Raw genomic sequence first — 16,115 nt, 5'->3', positions numbered from 1 at the left:
TCTTCAGTTTTCACCGGGGAAAGGGAGGCAGGCAGAGACATTTGTATGGACTGCTGGAGATGGATGTGGATGATTGACATGGAGAGGGGAAGCTTCCCTGGCGGTGTTTTGCTTCTTCGATCATGAACAGGCAGCATTACCTTGAATGGGTGCTGGAAACTTGATGACAAGCGTCTGCTACTACGATATGGCTTTACGGATGTATGAGTCCTTTTGGCTATGGCCGGGCTAGACGCAATGTTGGATAGATACATGAGTAATGCTAAGATGGCTTGACGTTAGTTAGACTTTTGTTCCTTGTCTCTCGCAATATCTGTGATGTCGTGAACTGGTAGCCTGCAGATCCGGACCAGGTTGTATGATGTGTAAGATCTCTGGCACGAGAGGAGGCTTGACTTTCTAAGAGGTTCATCGTCAGGTGCGTCTCTCATCAAGCTCGAAGTTGAAGATGACAGGAATAATTACGTCGGAGGTGGATAGTCATCTAAATCTCATAGAATCTCAACCTCTCCAGGCTCTTCCAAGGAATACCTCCTGCTCTCCATTCCCTTCCTCTCCAGATTTCACCTCAACCGTGACCCCATCTATCTTGTCTCTCTTCGCATCCATCAGACTGTCCGACTACGCACATCACATGCACAGACACAACTCCCTCTGGAGGCCGACTAGACAGCCTCTTTAGTAATCGGATGATACGAAGTAGGGGCCCGACCCCATTCTCTCGTTGGACAAGAAATATGCTTATTTTCGCTCAACTGTTTACTCAATTGCAGAAATCCGGGTGAACCTAGAAATACTCCAGGCTATCTTCAACTGTCCATTTCCATAGGAACAGAACCATTGCTTACACAAGAGTGGTCTAGACTTTCCATACTACCGTGATCTCGTCTTCGCACTTTGCTGGCTCTATTGTGATTCACTGATAGGGGGACTTGAAAACCCCTGCTCTAGAGTATGCTGGTGTTTTGACTTCACTTTCTCTTTCACTTGATTCTTTATTCATAGGCTATCAGTGCTTTCCAAGCGCTTACAACCGACTGCTGCCGCTGCCGACAAAGGCGTCAAGCTTTTTCTGGTCGTAGACGTCCGCCTCGACCAGCTTCTCCCACCTCTATCATTGCATTGATTAGTAAAGGCCGCTATCCAGTCTTCTTCATACAGAGTGCAGGATAGTAATCGCGTACCCCGTGAGAAAGAGGGGGACTGGGGAGTTTCGGAACAAAACAGCAAATGACGTACCTTTTCTCCTGAGACCTTGATGAGAGTAGGCAGGTTGGTCACGTTGAACGGCGCCTGTCTCCACGGGTTCTCCTTCGTTCTCCATCTGCCATGAAAGTAATCATCAGCAAAAAAAAAGTCATGTTCAACAGTCTCCTTTCTGAGGGAATGGTTTTCCGCAGATGATACATCAATATGGATAACAAAGCGGCATTTGTCCATGCAATTACTGTATTATACACGAAGCGGGGGGGGGGGGGGGGGAGGAAATCGAAAATGTCAGGGGAGGGACAGGTTCAACTCACTCATCGGGCAGCCCCGCGTAAACAACCCGGACGGTCTCTTCGCCGCCGCCAAACTTCTTCTCAATGTACGGCTCCGCGGCGGTACAGTCGCCGCACCAAGACTTTCCGTTGCGGTGCGACGCGTAGACGACGAGGAAAGCCGGCTTGGTCTCGCTGGCCTCGGCCACGAGGGCCGCGGCGACGGCTGAAGCAGACTCCTTTGTGGTGATGACAGGCATGGTGTATCGAAGTGTTTTTTGTTATCGGTGGGAGAGTTACGTTTAAATGTGAAGAAGTATCTAGTTCAAAGCGAGTAGACATCAGCGCCTCGAACGCTGTTCTCGAAGTGTTATATGACTCGGGAAGAAGGGCAGCCAGCGAATGGCATAATACACTCAGTCGTTTGCGTTATTTCGGGGGGTGTTCACGAATACGCAAGATGGCATGTCCCGAAGCTTATCCGACTGCCTCACACAAAACGTGCTCTTCTGGAGCCCGGCAGAAAATCACAAACGCGTCTCGTGTGAAGTGAAAATGGGCATCTCTCATTACCGACTCTGGCTAGAATGAGGTTTGCTAGACGTAAGTAAGCTATCGCACATGCAAAGCTGGATTCTCGCCAGCCCGCTTGAGTGTGAGAAGGACGGAAACCCTGCAGCACAAAGACTAGTCTAGTAAAACCCCCCATGGAACTGTACGAACATTGTAAACACTCCAAGTTGTCTGACAAATTCACTCTATTGGCAAAAGAGCGCAAAAGATTTGTGACAACTGTGAGATTCGAACTCACGCCTCTTTCGAGACCAGAATACTCCCTGGTATCAGGGAAGATGTAGGTCGTTTTTAGACAAACCTGTTATCTTGAGTCTGGCGCCTTAGACCGCTCGGCCAAGTTGCCCGTTTCCGAATCACTCGCATGATCTCGAGTGGATCAGATGTGGATGCCAGGATTTGGTGCAGAGGAGTCTCAATAACCCTCTTCGTCTTATGAGTCTCTCGTGCCATCGTGACCGCCCCCTCCATCTCCACCAGCAGATAGTTCTGTCTTGACCGATCTGACATATTCATCGCCGGGTGCCCTGTACTGAGAGAGCCAGTCTCCATACTCTGTTCCATACTCCACACTCTGCACACTACGTACGAACAATCCGAGGGCAATCCTTTGCACTTCGTACCACAGTACACAAAAAGCAAACAAGAGATGTGCACAAAAAAGCAAAGATAAGAGGATTGCGGTGGGCCCGGCCCGCCTCCGATCGGAGAGGTCAACTTCCAGGGTGCCCGGGCATCAACCCCTCCTAACCCCCCCCCCCCCCCACCCCACGTTGCTTGGGGGATCTGTTTACTTTTTACCCACAGATCGTCCCTTGGTGATGTAAAGGCGGTCAGTGGGAAAGCCCTCGTCCTTTTGATGAGCTGCCAGCTGGCAGGGTCATGCGAGATGCACACAAACATGTTTCGGGATGGGATGAGGGCCTTGAGGTAGTCTGTACATTCCTCAGATCTGCAGGCTGGCAGGCTGACTGGTGGCCAAACAACTGAGGCTCTGCCCATGTCATGATTGCCAATATGTGTGGGCCTCATGAGACGGAGTAAATACATAGCAGGTAGGCATGCTTCATGGCAAATGAATGTCCAGTCTCAGGAGAGCTAGTATCGGCATTCTCTAGCTGTCTACCTAGCTCTGGGCTACCTTGTCCATCACGAACCTCGCTTAGACTGCACAACCTCCATGTCAAAACTGACTTTCTTGTTTTTGTCGCGCACCTCTGTGGGCGGACCTGACTCCTTGTCTTCTGATCTCCTCTGTTGGTCGTCAAGTTTCGTTACAATTACAACAGCGTAGTTGCTACTTTTCCCTTTCTAATGAACCCAAGAGCTGAAAAAGGCCGTCGCAAAGAAGATTCCCATACTGATAAAGAAAGCAACGCAAAACCCAAATGTCCTAATCCTTGCCCCAATATGAAGAACGGTCCTGTGCCTAAGTGAATGCGTTTCGCTGTCCTGTCCCGTGATTTGCTGTGCCGAGGAATGGCATGTGGTCCACCAAAGTCGTGGTCTGGCTGGATGAAGAAAGTCAAACGCAAGAAACAAAAGCTGCGTGAGGACGCTAGCTGGAGATACAAGAGTCATCGTGGTCAGCGATGCTCTCAATAAGAAAAGTATATACAGTTCGCTTTTGTCTGTCTTTGCTCCGAAGCATTTGTTGCTGGAAAGCCTCGCTCAACGCCGCTTTTCCCCGAAATACTATGCTATGCCATGCACGCTCAATATACAGAACAAGTTGACAAAGAAAATGATCGAATGTGCCGACCTCCAGTAAGGGAGATACCCTACGGTTCAAGACCAGGTACTTCTCCAGGGAGTGTTGTGTTTGGTCGGAGAGAAGGGTCATTAGCCGAGTTTGGCTTGACTGTTGTTCTGCCAGAAATTGGTGCGCTTCTAACCCGCTGGCTCAACGGTAGAGAATAACGGACGACACCTTTGACGATCAAGTCGAATTCATCCTGGATGATACGACCCCATCGCTCAGAACCTCCAGCAGAGTGGTTGCCTGGAAGATGAAGTCTCATGGTGCCTGTCGATGCTGATACACCCTTATTGAAGAAAGACCCCTCAAAAGATAGCGGGCTATCAAACTCCATGATGGTTCCGAGTCGCATGTTCGGAGCATTGTCTTCGTCTGGTGGATCATCGGGAGGATCGTCTCGAATATGCATGTCTGGGTCTCCCAACTCCCCTTCATGTGGCCGCTTCCACCAGTCAAAGTCGGTGCCCGCGTGAGGCGACTTTGCAAATATCTCCAGATTCGCCTGATCGATAGAGACGACCACGATGTTGGGATTGTGGGCTTTGACCGTTAGGTCGAACATCAATTCTGGGTCACTAGCCAAGACGTTCTTGACAGAGACCAACTGAATGTCTGTCAGCGGCTGCGAGGTCGCGAACATAAAGCCAATCGCGGCAGTAATGACGAGGAGCAACATCATAGTGACAACCAAACATGCTGCAAATCGATTCAGATAGGATGGCTGCTGCCTGTACGTCTGTGATTCGAGGTTCCGCAAATTCGCAGGTTGACGTCTGCTCCTCCTGGAGGACCTGACTGTGGACGTAATCAATGGGGTGCGCTCGTCGTCAGCGCCAGTGGTCGTAGTATCGTCGGCTGCATCATAACGAGCCATCTGAATCGACGATCGCTTTCCGAGCGCGTGAGGTCCACCTCTAGCGGAGCTCGCAACCCTAGGACTAGGAGGGCCGGATGACTGTCTCGAGGTGTTGCCCGAGAGCTTAGATCGAGCAGCATTTGGAAAGAGGGATTCGTTGTCGAAAAGTGAAGGGTGTGAGTTTCCTGGCTGTCGCCCCCAGCGACCAAAGTGATTGTGGTGGTGATGCCTACTCGTACCTCTGCCCGATCCTGGGCCTACACTCCTGCCGCTGCCCTTACCATCTTCATCGACGCCAAGGCTCTCTGCTCCATTGCTGTTAAACGTGTTGACGAACTTCATGCTCTTCTTCAGCCCGACGGCTGCAGCGGCGGCGCCGCTGCCTTGCAGAGCCTCATGAATTGAGCGCATCCCCATACCGCCAGGTCTGTCGGCCTGGCTAATCATCGAAGTAGCGCTAGGTGTCCGCGAGTGAAATCTGCGCCTGTCGACATCCGGGGGGTTACTATCGTAAACGAATGTTTCCTCTGAGTCTGACGTATTCGCCTCGTCAACGGCGCTGGCCACTTTAGCCTCAAAAATATCTGCTTTGGAGGATGCTGATTGAAGTCTAGTCAGTAAACTGCTCATAAATGGTAATTTTCATATAACGGGCAAGCTGCAAAGAAAAATCCAGATGCGATATCGGAACTGCCGCGGAGAGCGCACCATCTCTGCTCGCGGTCCCAAAAACATTGTTTCGAGCGGCTACAAAGCATCAGTTGCTGCAGACACTGATCGCAGACTGTGCTGGTGATGCCGAAGGGTCCTAGAGGAGTACAAAATTGAATCTGGTGTCTCACCGTTGCCAGAATTGACCGTGGGTTGCTTCCGGCTCGTCTTCTTCTTGTCTTTCTTGGGCCTAATCGTCTCGGTACTTGGCTTCGCCCTGAGTGTGCCGCTGCCGACTTCCAATTTAGAAGCAGGTGCCAATGCCACCTGGGGAATAGACGACACCGTTTCCGTCTCGACTATGAGGGAAGATCCTTCTCCCGTTGCTTTGCTCTTGCCTTGCTTGTTGGACAGCACACTAGACTGTCGCGTGACCGTCGGGGCAGGAGCGGAGCTCTGCGATCGCACTCTGGGTATCCCGTTGTCGCCCATGTTATCGTGAGCCTGGAGGGCTCCCCTGCTAAGGCGGATGGTGCGATTGTTGTCCACTTGCGTCGCTAGGCTTTCGGCACTCACAGCAGCCTCGTGGGCCAACTTCTCGTTGACCTGCTCCAGCGTAGAGTCCATTTGCCCTGGCGAATTCGGCAAACTTACTTCCTGTACTGTTTCCAGAGTCGAGCCGTTGACGGTTACTGGGGTTCGCACGCCAGATGGTAGTTGCGAGTCGTCGGTTTCGCTCTCTGACATGGAAGGGAGGGGGTCCGGTTGTGGAGTCGGAGAGACTTTCGTGAGATTCACCCTCGGGGCTTCCTGCTCGCCTTTTCGTGTAGTGGGCGGAATGTGAGGCTTATTGAGCTGAGGAGGGGGCGAGCGCAAGCGAGGCGACACAGGCCAGCGAGGGCTGTCTCTCGTTTGAGCTACCTCAGTATTGAGGGGTGCCTTCTGAGGATTGATAGATCTAAGGAAGGATTCTTGGGAATTCGGGAGTAAAGTAGGAGTTGTCGCTGCGGAGAGCGTCCTGGACGACGTCGCTGGTCCTGGTATGTTGGTATTGGACCTGGGTGTCCGTACTACAGTCAAGTCCTGTTGGCTGCCTTTGCGCGACCTCAGGCCGGGGGTAGATGCGGATTTGGGCGCGTGAACGGGCTTCTGTGCCTTTCGTGACGGGGAGGTGTCGCGGGAGTTGTATGGTGATGGTGTTAACGAGGTTGTGGCGGAGGATGGTTTAGAGTGCGGTTGGGTCTCGGCGGCGTTGTTTGAGGGGGTAGTGATGGACGTCTCTGTATGTTCTATGCGTGACTGGCTTGCGTCAGAGGGCCCGTTTCTGGTGCTGGATGTCTTTTCCATGGCCGAGGATTTTCAAGTGAGACAGCAAAGGGAATGGAGCCTCGTCTAGTCCTCATACCAATCGAATGTGGGTATTGTTAACTCGGGAGCCGGCAATCGTAGTTCGGAAGCAGGCCTATCATGATGTTCGACAATGCGACGTGGTATAGGATGGATTTCTGGGTGGAAGGTAGGGACCCTGTCGGGAATCTGGAGATATCGTCTGAGTGGTTGTTGTTGTGTTGCTTTGGGACCGATTTGAGGCAAGACGAATGCGCGGTCGTGTCTAGGTTTCGTGGGTGACGGGGTGCTAAGCTACTGGCGATTGGGCTGCTGTGGAGCTGTTTGACAGGAACACAAGAGTGAGAGTGATTCGCAGAATGTTTCCTGGGTAGAAAAGAATACGGGTTGACAACGAAGAGTAAGAAGCTCTAAATGAGGGGATTGGAGGGGGGGAAGAAACCAAGTGTGGTGGTGTAAGTTGAGAAGAGGAGTGTGTGGTGTGTCTGATGTAAAAGACGAAGACGGCTGGAGGAGGAGGTGGTGGAGGTTGTGGGAGACCAGACGGGAATGAGGTCAGTAAGGTCAGTCAGTGCAAACCTAAGGTAAGCCAAAATTTGCTGAGTGCGCTGGCACTGGTGAATGGATGGATGGCGTCGGTGCTGATGAGGAAGGCACTTGTTGGTGCTGGCAACTGGGTGATTGGGGAATGGGGGGTGGACTGGGCTTTGGGGGAGAGAGACAGAAGGTCGGTCGGGTGGTGTGTGCTGGGATGGACCGGTCGGTAAGGAGCGGGCTCTTAGCGTGTGACGCCTACGACCTGCCCAGCGAGAGAGTCTCAGAAAGACCTCAGCGGCCCAAAGTTGGGAGAGAAAGCACCTGCCGGAAAGTAGTGCCTTGTTTGCAGGGGGAGCAAGGAAGGCAAGGTACCTAGGTACATGGCTCGTCATGCGGTCGGTACGTAGTTGCAAGTAGCCAGCCACCCGTGAGGACCCATGCGCCTTGTTGTTGCCGGGGGCCGGTCGCAGTCATGAAAAGGGCAGGTACGAGGATACATCTGCGACTACTTGATTCGAAGTACCCAGCTCGCCCTGCTCTGGCTGAGGTGCTCTGTGGCGCATTTTTGCTGGTACTTGCGGTATGATTCTCCAGAAGGCATGCACAGATGCTGCCGCTGCCGTCACTTACTCCGCCGGAATTGAAGAGAGTTGATGTTCCCTCCGATGATTATCCTCTACTACTAGACTCTCTCGCATTGTACGAGGACATGGCCAAGATGCCATCGAGATTCCCTTGAGCCTACCTACCTACGCAGTAAGCGTAAACGAGTATTGTGTACTGCCGCTTCCCGTGCAATCGAGCCGAATTGTCTGGACACAATCCTACGTAACCAACGTATCCATCATACACAGCTTTGGTATCAAACCATGCCCTGGAGCTGGCTAACCAACCACGAGGCAGGGTGTCTTTGAAAGGAACCGCACGGATATGAAGCAAACAACCGTTTTGACAGAGGCTCATCAGAAAGGCTGCCCTATCATCGATTCTGTGGGCGACGTAACAAAGACATGGCAGGGCAACGAGTAAGGAGCAGCAAGACAAGTGGCAACCAAGAAACCCAAAATGAAAAGGTGAGGGAGAGAAAAATTCAAAAAAGCAAAATTGAAATGGCACCGATTCATGAAGGGAAGGGCGACCCTGATGCGCTGCCCCTAGGCTCCTTTGACTGCTTGATGTCTCTTAGTAGCACTCGATATCGCTTCCGTCTCCCTCCATTCCCCGCCTTTGTCTCCGTCTCTACCTTTCCTACCTCTGTAATACTTTGCACGAAATTTTCTCTCGCCTCCCAGCTCCATCCTGGCATAGAAATGTTTCTGCTCATCTTCGGCGCCTCTTGTAGAGCGTAAGGGCCAACGGAGACATGGACAGGTCTAGGTCTGAGGGAGCTTGGTGCTCGAGGCACCGCGGAAGCGTTCCTGAATGTCCGCAGCAATCAGAAGCTTTTATCTGGGACCCATCAGAACAAGTCAGCAACGAAGCTTTTCCCGTCTCAGCCGATTCTGTCTTTTTCAGTTTCTCGTGCGGTGTGCCATAGGCAGAAGGGCTCAAGCCATGTGCTCGACGTATCGTCTTGTCCAGTCCAATCCAGTCCTGCCGGGTAACGGATTGCGTTTACGGGTCACGGTGAGTGGCATCCTGGGCTTCTCCTCTCCTCCGCCGAACAGAAAAATCGGATCTCTGGAGACTGGAGACTGGAGAGGGGCGGCGCAGCGGACGGATTCCTTCAGCAGCCAACGCGAGAAACGGATCCGATTCTGCTGCAGGTCCCAGCATAGCGTCGTACAGGGCGAAAGGCGGAAGGCCCGGCGGGCGAAGGAAAGGAATATTGCGACTGCCAACTGACACTGGACTCTGGGAGACTGCGACTGTGAAGAGGGGGCAGAAAAAAGAGGGGAGGAAGACAGGTACCTTGGGTCTCCAGTCTCCAGGTGCCAGGCCAAGCCGGTGCCAGGCACAACGTCAACACCTGCTGCACAACGTCAACACCGCTGGTGACCAGCATGAGGTGCCCATCGCCCAACCTCGGAGTTTGCAACAGTCGCGGCCGGCCCACGGTACGTACCTGTCTACCTTGCTCTTCATTCCGACAACGCGGAGTGACCTTCCCGGGCGAATACTTCAGAAGTTCTAGGTACGTTTCTTCGTTGCCGCTAGACATGGACCACTCTGGCGGGGGAGGAGTCCCGTCTTCCAGGATCCTTGGAGGTAGGTACAAAAGGAGGCACGGCTATCCGTACACAGGTACGAAGAAAAGCACCCTTTTGCCCTTAGTCTCCGGTCTCTTCCCATCCAGTAGGTTGGGAGCTGGTGCTGGGTTCTGCCTCACTTCTTCTACGGAGAGGTACTAAGTAGTCAGTAGAGTTCCTTCTCCGTCCAACAAATTGCTTGGGCCGAATAAGTTTAGGAAGTTAGGAGATACTGCGACCGGCAAACCCCCTGAAACCACGCGGGATGCCTCAGACCGCAATTCTTTCCCGGATGCTTTTCTCCATATTACCACTTTCTCGAGAATCCTGTCACCCACTTGCTCTAAGGTAGGTACTTACTACTCCGTATTTGAGTCTGCCCGCTGGGCTGTGGGCAAGAGTGGATGTCAAATGCAGCCCAAGTCTCTGGCCCACGACGCCCAAACTCGCCCATCCGCAATCTGGAATTTTTCTGGATGCAACTTTCATCGTCGGCCCCCCTTGCCTTCCCCCGGGCTCCAGGCAAGGCAAAGCCAGGACACACGGCGCAGCTGATCTCCATCCAGGAATCCACCCTTCTTGCTTTTGCCTTTGGCCTACTTTTTCTTCTCTCCCATGAGTACGGACTACGGAGTAACATCGTCCATTCTGTTGCACCGGCGGCCTGTCACCGACCCCCCGGGAGCCATCACCGCTGATTAGAATCGGGCATCGTGGGACCTCGGGACAGCTTCCTTCCAATCAAGGCCCCTGGTCTTCTTCAGACTTCTTGTCACCATCCCCTGTTCCCAGCCAGAAGAATCCGGCTTCTGCGAAATACACTATTCGTACGGATACAAAGTTACAAACTCATGGCCGCCATCGAATACCGCTCACAAGGTACACTGCCACTAAGCTCTTTCTCCTCTATCAGCAATCACACTCGAGCTTCTCGAGTCTTCCATCTTGGCTGATGTACGCTGCTGTGGACGCAGTTTCCAGGGCTAAGGGTCGCAAATGCTCTAGTCAGGAACTGGAGGACCGGGACCATGGGCGGGACCTGCAGTCTGGTGCATCTCTTGCTTCAAGATTTGCCCATTTCCAAATTTCGGGAGCCAAGTTCTAGGCGGAAGAACCCAGTGATATTCAGCAAATTCCTAACGAGTCGTTTGATTGCTGCCATTTCGCTACCATACAACCTGCTTAGCTTGCAGTCAACAACAACTTGAAATAGAGTCTCAGGACAGACAGACAACAAACAGTCATGCTGTGGCTTTTGGTACCCTGACGGGGGACGGGGACGCATGCCACTGCTCCATACGGGGTACTTTGCAAACAAATCAAGGGCCTTTACGTGGGCTTCGGACCTGGTGCCGAAGCACTATTGAAGTTGACGCATGTCTCTTGAGGCTTCTACCCTATCTTAGTCAACCAGGCACAACTTACACTTCCGCCTTTGCCACGATTTACAAACCATAAACCGTAACGCCCGCCGCGATCGGGTGCCTGCTTGCTCGCTTCCAACGGTCGACCGTTGAGGTCGAAATGGCGGTGTTATGTCAGAATCCCCAATACGGAAGGTTCTTGTCGGGAGCACACTACCCCTACGAGACGAGGCATGGCTTCATTGACTCGGAATGTGGTATTTGGCAGCATTTTTCCTCGTTAAGAAAGACAGATAAAACTTTCGTCAATAGGAAAGGGTTGGTACCAAGTGTACACCGTTCCACTCCGTAATGTTTTTGGCACGTTCTCGTCTCTACCTACGGATACGGCTGTCGACAAGAAATCTGTCTTTGCCAACAACGGAATGTCTGCAGGTCAGCAGATCAAGAAGAAGCCAACGTTCCTCCCACCAGCTTCCTTGAGCCTCTCACAGACAGCCAAGTGGACGACGTGGCAGGCACACGACTGGCTGCATCTCCCATGTGAGCCAACCTTGGGCTCTGGTTTTAGGGGGCCGCCATCTCAAGTGCTTGGGTTCTGATCCTCTGGATAACCTGAGACATTTCCTAAAGCGAGGAAAAGTTGCACCGACCCCATGCTCCCGACAGAACGTCACAATAAACCCACCCGTCCACGATGCCCTGATGGTACCGAGCTATTGGGGGCTTTTGCGACGTTCGATTGGTCGTCGGCTGTTCCCCTCGGATCCCCCAATCTGGGGACAGGCAGAAGAAAACAACTTGAAATGCGCGGTGAACGTTACCAGGTCGATTTGACGTTTCCCGCATCTGCCCATTACTCACATCGCATAGTCATCGCCGCCTTCGCTGCGATGGTTGTGCAAGTGTGGGATCTGGGCTATGTCAAACGCTGCCATTGCTGGTGCTCTCTTCATCGACGCCAATCCCTTTGCGGTCTTGGCCCATCGACCTTGACCCATCGTATGATGGGCCGCGGCGGCCCCCACGAGACAGAATGACAGGCTCCGTTCCCCGCCCAGACCGAGGTGCTCACCGGCCATACTGAGCACCGAAACCCGACGAACGGCTGATCTGGCAGCTGATGCTGTGCGACAGAAGCGCTGAGCAGGTCGCTCCGGCGCTGACAGGCCGTTCTTTCGGTTCTTCTCCACGTTGCATCGAAGACGCTGCCTCCAGCCTCCAGCTCTAGGTAGCCTGTGCTTACCATGCACGGGAGGGAAGTGAGGACCGCCAAAGGTGTGGCTCAGCCAGGCGTAGAGGGAATAATGCTCCGTACCAAAAAATAGGTACGTCAGAATATACGCTGCAGTAGTACACATTCCATCCGTCTAAAAAGGGTGTCCGGGAGGATCGGTAGGCCTGGCAGGTCTCACCCTCCCGTGCGATGGTGCCGAAGTGGTGAGCCCTCTCTCAAGCCGCGGGGCTCACATACCTAAGCAGTCATAGACTTGTAGAGTGAGAGGGCAATACAAATCAGGGAAACCAGGCTGTGGTTGTCTGATGAGAAACACGGCTCGCTCTGCTGGCTTGCCCAGTCCAAGCTGTCCTCCCTCTGTCTCTTGCTTTCCATTCTCGCATTACTTGGCAGGCCGAACTAGATGCCTTCCTTAGGCCCCCACACACAAAGACAATAAGCGTGAAAAAAAGAGAGACAAAACCACGTCAACGTCTCGTACGGCTTTTGAAACCTTCATGTCCGGCGCGTGATGTTGATTCTTCCAAGGAATAGAAAAGGTTCTTTTCCAGAATCCACCTACCGAATCCCTCCAACAGCCCCCTTCCCCCCGCGTGTCAGCGCGCCGGCGGCGGGCGTTGATCATCTGCGCAGGAACCCGGAAGTCTATAGGTTGGGACAGTCGCAGTTTAATATGCAATGACGTTCCACACCTCTTTGAAGAGGTTCAGGTTTCGAGGAGGTAGGCAGGTAAGGAACGTTCTATTAGGCAGACGAACAAGTTCAAAGCCCAGCCAGCCTACGCGCAACCCACACTCAATCCCACTGGTAGGGTAGATTATAACCCGCCATGGTGGGAAAGACAAAGGCTGGCGCCTGTCAGATGGGACGGGCCTTGTTCGTCTCGTCGCGATGCGCTGACGGGAACGCAATCCGCGCGGGTAAGGCAGCCTTGTTCTCTCCCTCTCTGTCTAATGCTTACCACCCGCCCGACAAATCAGTACTTACATTACCTATGCATCCCTGGGCGGGAGTCTTTGGCCCGGTCACTTCTTGGTGGTGGCATAAGGCGCAGTCGGATTGGATGAGCGTGGGCGTGGCCTGCTGTAATTTGTTCATGTTCTTTGAAAGAACTGACTGCATGCACAGAGCCACGTTGGCCCGCCCCTCCATTCCCCTTTTTACTCCTATTAATTACTTCGTCTCTCTTGATTTCCTTCCGGTTTCCCACGGTGGTGATGTACCTGCTCTCTGCCCCCTTCCAAATAAGGTGTATCATGATACTCTATACTTGGTTACGGAACCGGGCGAGGTGGCTAAAGTACCGTTTTGTCCCGTTACGCTTCCCTTCCTTCCCGAAATAGGGGCGATACTTCCTCTTCCATCGGTCCAATTCGGTTCAATGGAGAGAACTGGTGCTGTGAAGTCGAGCACGCATCCGCAGAAAATGAAGTTCCCATTTCGGGCGAACAGCCACAATCTATGCCTGACGGAGAGTGCTGATTTGAGAAGCTCATCGCTGACAAAAGGCCCAATCTTTTCATTCTGGTAATGAGAGCAGTAGTTGCAGTGTGACTGACTCCCGAGTGGACAAGACGGCTTCATGATGACTGCCTGACAAATGATGACTCCTAGACCTTTCGGCGATGGTTGGCCGGGAAGCAACCCCCCTGCCTTCTTCCCACGGATGAGACTGCGTCGGTGATCTTGATTGGGGTTGTATGCCGTGATGGGTTACCTCGGTAAGGGAAGAGATGGAAAGAGACTAGTATGGCTTTAGAGGTCTTCTAGAATCCGGATGGGGTGCTTCGAGATGAGACGATGTGCCTCGGTGTCGGGGCTGTTGTGTAAGTCATGCTATGGGGTGAAAATGCTTTCGATGTATCTTTGCCCAACACGGCTGTGGTATGAAGCTGCTGAATGAATAACGGTCCAAACCGAAGCTAGTTGAGATCCAGCGTATATCTTGCCTGTCTATTATTGATGCTACGACGTCTCCAACAACGAGAGAAAGGACGGAGGTCTAAACACCTTTTGGAGGGGCACCAGAATGGTTCACAGGTTAGACAACCACTCGAGCTTCATGGGAAAAGCACAGCAAATCTTCATTGAATGTGATCCACAGCCTTCTACCGTCATATCGTTTCCGCAACCTGATATCTCCTCTCATTTTGTACGCCCAAACGCCAGGCCATGATTGCCCGTTCTATAAAAGAAATTCCATCAACAGAGACCGGCCATTCCGTGTGAAGACGGACATCTAGGCAAAGTGGATGCCCTCCGAGTTGAGAGCAGAGAGCAGCTTCAGAAAATCCGTCTCGTCGCACAACCGCGCTCTCTTCTCCATGAGCTCGGTGCTCTCGAGCGCGCGTTCAATCTTGCTCCGCACGAGCGCCGCAACCTTGGTCTTCTTGCGCTTGCTCTTCGTCTTCTCGGGCGCCTTGGCAGCTGTGGCGTTAAGCTCCTTGAAGAACTCGGGTGTGTCGTCGTCCATGGGCTCGGCATCGTTGTCATCGTTGCCGCCGGCGTCCGCGTCATCGTCCATTTCCATGGCGTCGTCCTCGTCATCCTCAACAAGAGAGTCGTCCAGGGGCACGTTGTTCATGGCAGCCCATGTACGGTAGTTCTAGTAGCAGATCAGTACCTCTGTCCTTCGGAGGCACACAACCTCAAAACTCACCTTCTCCAGCATCTGGAGCACTTCCTTCGTGCCGAGCCAGCTGGCTCGCATGGTCCTGTTCTTACGGTTGAAGCACTGAATGGTTTGTTAGCTGCGAGATATATGAAGTGACAATAATACTACTTACAACGCGGAGGAGGCCGTCGAATTCCTCGAAGGCGATGGTGGGACGCTCGGCTCCCTGCTTGGGCACGATGCGCACAACGCAGGAGTCGACCTGTGGCGGCGGCCTGAAGTTGGCCTTGGACACCTTCATCTATTGCAGAGTGTCAGAAGACCGTCGGCAAAGATGCATTCCCGAGCATCTTTACTCACCACGTTGGAGCATGTTGCCCAAAAGTTGGCGTTCACGCTCAGTCTACCATAGAGCTTGTCGCCGGGCTTGGCCACAAGTCTTTGTCCGAACTCGAGCTGGAACATGAGAATCGCTTGCCGCGGCGGCTTTGGCATCGCAAGCATCTTGAACACCAGGGGCGAAGAGATCTAACGACAGGTCAGCTACGCCGGCCTTGCATCGAAAGCACAAAGGAACGTGCCTGGTAGGGTGTGTTTGAAATGAGAACGTCGAAAGGAGCCCATTCGACTTTGATCGCATCTCCGAGCATGACATCGAGCTTGCGCTGCTCCGGAGTCCCTTGCACACGCTGTTTTGGGTCCCGTCAGCCTCCGAGTATCATCCTGAGGGCGTTTTGTCCAACCTTTGTCACTTCGGCCGCCATTCGAGGGTCGAACTCGATCGCAATGAGCTTCTTCGCCTTCTCGAGAATTCTCACTGTTAAGTTACCAGTTCCCGGACCGATTTCGAGTACAGTATCCGTGGGCTTAAGTTCGGCTTTCTGTGTAGACGCACTTAGTGTTTGGTTCGTTATGGACGGGGGGAGTCTGGGCGTACGTGAACAATCGCATCCGCCACACCGGGGTTCTTCAAGATATGTTGACCAACATTCGTCTATGACGGTAGTTAGTCAAAGTTCCAAGACGTATTATAGAATGCGACGCACGTTGAACTTGAAGACATTGTTCGTCTTCTGAGAAGGTCGAGAGTACGGGCTTCCCGAGGAGGCGGCGGCGGCATTCCGCTTACCAGCTTTCGCTTTACCCATGTTGCGTATGTGAACTGTCGAACTGTCGCGCTATACCAAAGAAACCAGGTTTGTGGGAAGCTGTCGACCTCTGGCGTACAGTATCCGGTAGCGCAAAGTTTGAGACCCAGAAATCTTCGCGATGTCGAAGTCTGCGGTGAAGATGGAGGGGCAGCCTTTTGGAAATTTTAGTGGACCCTCGCCCCACTACGACCTGGCGCGACAGGGATTGTGCAGCTCAAAAACTTTAGTACCACTTCAGCCTTGCGCGACCGGTTCCAAGCATAGAGTGAGGCCAAACCTCCCTGATTGCCTACAAATACCCCATCAGGCGCGCCCTCTTGATCTTGCTGCCGCACTGAAGAGCCACCTGTTCAATC

At 52.9% G+C, this 16,115-nt stretch overlaps 5 protein-coding genes across 5 annotated transcripts; 1 reads left to right on the top strand and 4 right to left on the bottom strand.

Annotated features, from left to right (window-relative positions):
• Positions 1–1,027: 1,027 nt before the first annotated feature.
• CCOS01_05761 (uncharacterized protein) lies at positions 1,028–1,741 on the bottom strand (the record flags this gene model as incomplete). Its single annotated transcript, XM_060453938.1, has 3 exons — positions 1,028–1,111; positions 1,240–1,324; positions 1,524–1,741. The coding sequence occupies 3 exons, from the start codon at positions 1,739–1,741 to the stop codon at positions 1,028–1,030; spliced, it is 387 nt and encodes a 128-aa protein (XP_060315710.1).
• Positions 1,742–3,835: 2,094 nt separating this feature from the next.
• On the bottom strand, positions 3,836–6,667 carry CCOS01_05760 (phospholipid metabolism enzyme regulator; the record flags this gene model as incomplete). The annotated part of the gene is made up of 2 exons (XM_060453937.1): positions 3,836–5,268; positions 5,512–6,667. The coding sequence occupies 2 exons, from the start codon at positions 6,665–6,667 to the stop codon at positions 3,836–3,838; spliced, it is 2,589 nt and encodes an 862-aa protein (XP_060315709.1).
• A 3,678-nt stretch (positions 6,668–10,345) lies between these two features.
• CCOS01_05759 (uncharacterized protein) lies at positions 10,346–10,498 on the top strand (the record flags this gene model as incomplete). Its single annotated transcript, XM_060453936.1, has 1 exon — positions 10,346–10,498. One exon carries the CDS (start codon positions 10,346–10,348, stop codon positions 10,496–10,498), a length of 153 nt encoding a protein of 50 aa, XP_060315708.1.
• Positions 10,499–11,617: 1,119 nt separating this feature from the next.
• CCOS01_05758 (uncharacterized protein) lies at positions 11,618–12,367 on the bottom strand (the record flags this gene model as incomplete). The annotated part of the gene is made up of 2 exons (XM_060453935.1): positions 11,618–12,102; positions 12,232–12,367. Coding segments are annotated over 2 exons (621 nt in total), but the record flags the coding sequence as incomplete, so codon positions are not given.
• Positions 12,368–14,233: 1,866 nt separating this feature from the next.
• CCOS01_05757 (dimethyladenosine transferase) lies at positions 14,234–15,756 on the bottom strand (the record flags this gene model as incomplete). The annotated part of the gene is made up of 8 exons (XM_060453934.1): positions 14,234–14,599; positions 14,654–14,728; positions 14,781–14,909; positions 14,969–15,136; positions 15,217–15,297; positions 15,352–15,489; positions 15,546–15,602; positions 15,655–15,756. 8 exons carry the CDS (start codon positions 15,754–15,756, stop codon positions 14,234–14,236), a joined length of 1,116 nt encoding a protein of 371 aa, XP_060315706.1.
• Between the last annotated feature and the right edge of the window lie 359 nt (positions 15,757–16,115).

Source organism: Colletotrichum costaricense (assembly GCF_030867565.1).
Source record: "Colletotrichum costaricense strain IMI 309622 chromosome Unknown Scaffold_5.1, whole genome shotgun sequence".
NCBI classification, from domain to species: domain Eukaryota; kingdom Fungi; phylum Ascomycota; class Sordariomycetes; order Glomerellales; family Glomerellaceae; genus Colletotrichum; species Colletotrichum costaricense.
This window is presented reverse-complemented; position numbering and strand designations above follow the sequence as displayed.